At 37.5% G+C, this 5,606-nt stretch overlaps 1 protein-coding gene across 1 annotated transcript; it reads right to left on the minus strand.

Annotated features, from left to right (window-relative positions):
* LOC109826738 lies at positions 272-1,320 on the minus strand. Its single transcript, XM_020393753.1, has 3 exons — positions 917-1,320; positions 533-837; positions 272-452 (listed from the first exon to the last, which is right to left on the minus strand). The coding sequence occupies exons 1-3, from the start codon at positions 1,010-1,012 to the stop codon at positions 272-274; spliced, it is 582 nt and encodes a 193-aa protein (XP_020249342.1). The 5' UTR covers positions 1,013-1,320.

Raw genomic sequence — 5,606 nt, forward strand, 5'->3', positions numbered from 1 at the left:
CATATACTATCATCCCTTATCATCCCTGTTATTTATTGCATTCCAAACATTTTAGCAACAAAGATTCCGCTGTCTACCAGTTAAACAACCAGTTTCTTACATCTCCTCGTCCAACCTACCCACCAGTTAAATAAAAAGTTTTGATACCACATAACATCTCTAACTAGCAACCAGTTTCTGGACCTTTCCCTAGTTATACATCTGTTCTAATATGCCTGTTAGTTTTGCCCCCACAACAATATGCACAATACATAACTGTTTCTGACATCATTCACCCATCCTTTTGTAGCCCATCCACGTAATTTTTCTGTTCCCATCCTTCAATTAGGAGTTCAGCTACAAGCTTGGCACGGATGACGTCGGCCTCGTCAGCGGGATTAGTTACCTGACTGGTATCAGTCCCTTGTATTATAGCCGTTATATATAAAGGAACGAAAAGCCCACAATCAAACCTACATCATATACATTGGAAAGATAGTTAGATATTTGATGCTGAATAAAATGAAAATGTTTAAGTGTGTGAAACACTAACATTCCTCGCTGTTGCTCGCAAGGGACGGCTTCATATCGGTACTTCTTCCAAACATTATTGGGATCAAAACCAGCCTTCATGTGATCCATGAAATCAATTACTTTATTTACTGGCTCCAAGTATGCACTGTGGCCTGCAGAGCTGTAATGCCTGATAACATCCTCGTCCAACCTTACTTCAACAACATGCCAGTGGTCATGCCGCACGAGCGGGATAAGGAGTACTGATTTATTTGCGGCGACATGCTTTTGTATGAACGAGGTGTATAAATGTGCGTAGTCTGGGTTCACTGCATAAATGCTATGCTGTATTGCCAAGCAAATAATGATAAGCCATTTGTAAACAGGAGTTAAAAAACATTGGGAGTTTGAAGCTAATGCTTACGCAGAAAAATGCTGACACGACCCCATATTTCATGCCAACAGAAGCAATTTCTGGCCTCTCTAGCCATGAGCTGAGCCTATCCACAAGAGCTTCCATGACCTGTTAACAGAAGATGCAAATAAGATTGCATAACATCTCAACACGCAGTAAATCCAAGTATTGCGTAAAAGATTAACATATTGAGAGTAGCATATTGAACTTGCATGGTCATCGATACGCCCTCCACGTAGAAGATACAGAAGCTCCGTTGAATCAACGCTGCTGTTCAATGTCTTAACAATACTACGTGACCTGAAACATAACAATAAGATCCAAATTTTAACATAAACCAGGCTATATGTTAACTGGATTTGCAAATATAAACATGATTTGGCAAACGTTGGCACAAACAGGTATAAGTTAACATAAACCTATAATCATTAACATGTACCTATGAAAGTTAACATAAACCTATAATCATTAACATCTAACTATGAAAGTTAACATAAACCTATAATCATTAACATGTAACTATGAAAGTTAACATAAACCTATAATCATTAACATGTAACAATAAAAGTTAACATAATGTAGCCACGGTTAATCAGAATGTCTAAACTTACTGATGGGCTGTTTCATTGCAGAACTGAGAGAGCCATCTGTTCTCATCTGGTGTGAGCTTTGCTGCTATATGCTGAGGCACTCTATAGTTGTGAACGAAGGTTCCTTCACTATCAATCACACGTATGCTAAAATCATCAACGTTGGGAATACCCTCGTTTAGCAACTTCAATAGAGCCTCCTCCTTCTTCTTGATTTTCCTCTTCCCAAGAAAATCCCAAGTGCATTCCTCAGGCTTACAATAGAACCTGATTTTATCCCTCTCTTCCTCCTTGTGTGGTGATATGTTAAATGTTAATTATATCTGGACGACCGTCCTTCTTCTTTCCTTCAGTGAAAGGGGTTCGGACTAGATGTGAGCGAGTCCTCTTTCTGGTACTTGGTCCCCTAATACCCTTTGACACAAGTTTCTTCCCTCTCTTCCGCGCTCCAATTTATTGTTCAACCTATGTATCTCCTGGGAGCAAGCATCCCATTGAAGGCGCTTGCTACGCTTGACAGCGTGGAGCAATTTCCAATTTATATTGGCCGTATTCCTCCAAAAATGAATTTGCTCTACAGGCGTCAACTTATCTATTTCATCTTCTCTTGAAAAAGCATCAGCGATATGCTGGGACAAAATCTGTAAAGTACACCATATACCCTTTACCCTTGTAAATCCACAAGATTAAGCAGAATAGTTATGAAAACCCATAAAAGAAAGTTAACATGAAACAATGCAAATTGAAAATGAATTAATGATAACGATAAAATATTTAACTCAATGTAAATATGCTGTGATGTGTAAAGAGTCATTGCTGCTTACGTAACCCACAGATGAGCTCTTTGGTCTGCCCATCACCTTCTCTTGCTTCCCAGCCTTCTGCTTTTCTTCCTCGTTCATCTTTCTCGGCCTAGTTTGCTCTTTGGTCAGCCCATTACTCCTTTTCTTCTCTTGCTTCCCGGACGTTGGGCTTCTATTTTTCCCAAAGCGAGTGAATTCAATCTTCTTCCTGCTGGGCTCCCTTTGAGGGTATTTTTCACCCCATCCAATGCTGAGTGAAATTGGTTTCTCCTCAAGTTTTATGCTTGCTTTCTTGGCCTTAGAGACGATTGTCTCCATCCTCAGCGATCCAGCCGTCCCTCCGACCCTTACCCAGTTGGTCATCGGAGGCTTCCACCTCAAGTTTAGGGCTGGTTTTTTAATGCTAGTCATCTCAAAGTACCAAAGCTGTCAGAATCGAAGGATCAATTGTCAAAATAGTTAACTTGCATAACTCTTTCTTGAACTACAACATACTAAATAGCTAGCCTTCACTTCACTAACCCATGTTAACATTACTGGGTACATGTTACCTTTCACTTATTAATGTTAACTTTAATTTTTATATGTTAAAGTTTATGTTAACATGTTAACTTTCACCTATTAATGCTAACTTTTACTTTTATATGTCAAACTTCATGTTAACATGTTGATTTTAACATGTTAACCTATTAACGTCCAATGTTGTACATGTTTTCTAATGCCTGTTACCATGACTCCTATTAACTAGATCAAATGTAACATACAGGGATGAGCGGCATGCATCCAGGTACGTATGTAACCCCTGGCTTCCTCATCCCTTGAACAGCAATTTGAATGCCTCTCTTCGTCTCATCAAAAATAAATTTACCCCACGCAATGGTCTTCACTCTCTCGATACTATTTACATATTGAAACAATTGTCTTGGGATGCCTTGAGAGCTGTTGGGGCACCAAATCGTTGCACATTGGTACAATATCTGAAGCAACACAAAATCCTCAATGTCCTTATTATCAGAGGACTCAACAAGTGTTTCCAGCAACTCCTCGACATATCTCCTCATGCTACCAGCTTCTGGTGTAGCCTTGGCCTTTGCCTTTGCCTTTGGCTTGGCCTTTAGCATTTCTTTCTTATCTTCAAAGTATTGCCTCCAAAGTCGGTTGTGAGAGTCTCTATTCCCGTAGATCAGCTCCCCATCAATGGGAAAGCCTGTGTGAGTATGCACCCACTCTTCATCAAATTTCACTGAAAATATAGAACCGCTCTTGGGGTTGGGAAAAGAGAACTCATCAGTTTCGCCAGTATAATGGCTGAGCACATACTCTAGTGCCCGTCGATCGCGTGCTGGGGGACCAAAGAACACATAGTGCTCAAAGTTACAGCCCTTGTAGGCATCCCAATGCCACTTCTTCAGTTTTGGTTGCAGTTTTTGCATGAAGGAACAATATGTTCCAAGACAGGCACTGGGCCTAATATCACCTAAAGCAGCAACTATCCTGGATGAACAACAGTTTACTCTTAACAAGTGGTTCAACTTTAAATTACGTAACAATCAACAGTAAAGGCATTAACATAGTCAAAATCACGTTTTATTAACATGATTAGCTAAAAGTTGACTCTTAAGAGTAAACGTTAACAACAAACACAGATTATTGACATGCATTGCTACTAGCTATCAACAATTGAGAATTGTTTACATGCATTTCTTCCAACCCACAATTAAAATCAATTGATTGGGAACTTACTTCTTCTTTGAGATGGACACATCCTCCCGCGAGCGTCTCCTCTTGCGCTCTCGATTTTCCTGAGTTTTCATGCTCAATAGGGTTTCCATCGCCTCGTTACTCTCCTCATCATCAGAGGATGGCGGAACAGAATCGCTGGCGTGAGATATCAAGGCGGAGGTGGAGGGGGATAAGTTTCGTAGTTCCTCCTGCGCAAGTCGTGCCAACCGACGCCGGGGGTTATTAGCCATTTCTCTTATAATTTTCTTCGCCATTTTCCTTGTGGATTTCTTCGGCATTTTCTCTTATAATTCTCGTCTAGGGTTTTCAAATTGGGTTCGCAAGGTGAAGGAGGTTCGAGTTTTGGGGATATTTGTGGGTCTGCAGAGAAAAGAGCGAGAGCGAGAGAACGAGAGAAAGAGGGAGGGCGGATTTGGGGACGAACAGTTACAAGGGTAAATTCGTCTTTACAGAGGAACTATGCTCTCAAAGTTGTTTGGGAAATGACAAAGGGGCTGAAACTTTAATGAGTTGGGTATTTGGGGCTTGATCACACCAAAAAAAATACAGTGGGCTGGGCCACAACCGGTTCTTTTTTTGGGGGCCTTAAAACAATTTTCCCTTGATTTAAAGTATGTTAAAACGATGCAAAAGAGAATATGAAGTTTATTCCTAATCATTGATAGACTTCATAAAAAATATAAATTAAAGATTAATGCTAACTCTAGTATACTTTTATATGATAAAAACATCCACATAAGAATATAAAAGTACTGAAAAAATTCATGAAACTCCCTTCTAAAGATTCCTAATTTCACTCAAAATAATTAAACTATTCTATAAAATATTCATAAAATATTGTTTTTATTTCTTCTATTTTATTTTTTATTGAGTTAAGATCAATCCTTCTTCAGGTTTATCATTTATTATTTCTCAGACAATTCTAGAGTATTGTCTTCATCATCTACATTAATTGTGATATCAGGCTAATTTTGTATTTTTTATGCTATTATCTTTCCTAGGCTTGTTAATTTTTTATCATCTCATTTAACTTTACAAAGAAGTCAAATGTACTTATGATGTTCAACACAAACTGCTCAAAATATAGACTTTGATTTTTTTCTATTTAATGAGAATAAATATTAATTTCATATATATAAAATTCTTTGTGTTCCTAATTTATTACTTAAATAAATTAGAAGCTATCTCTTTATTTTCCTCTAAAATGAATTCTTCTGATGTGCATCCAATAATAATTTCTGTTATTTCAATAATATTACATTTGCTCTATCCCTATCATTTTTTATAAAGATCTAAACTAAATACCTGCATTATTCATTACTAATTTCTCTTAGATTATAATATTAATATTTAATTTGAAAAACACAGTATGGAATTTATGAATACTTACTAATTTTTCTTATGTCTTCCATGAAGATTTTTTCTTTGATTAGGATAAAGTTATTAAATTATTTTTTAATGTAACTCATTCAGTGCTTCATTAATAGATATGTCTTATGTTAATGCCAATTCAAGTGATTCATTGACGTTTTCTGAATTTTAGATTTATTTCCATCACTTTCC

Source organism: Asparagus officinalis, chromosome 10, assembly GCF_001876935.1.
Source record: "Asparagus officinalis chromosome 10, Aspof.V1, whole genome shotgun sequence".
NCBI lineage: Eukaryota > Viridiplantae > Streptophyta > Magnoliopsida > Asparagales > Asparagaceae > Asparagus > Asparagus officinalis.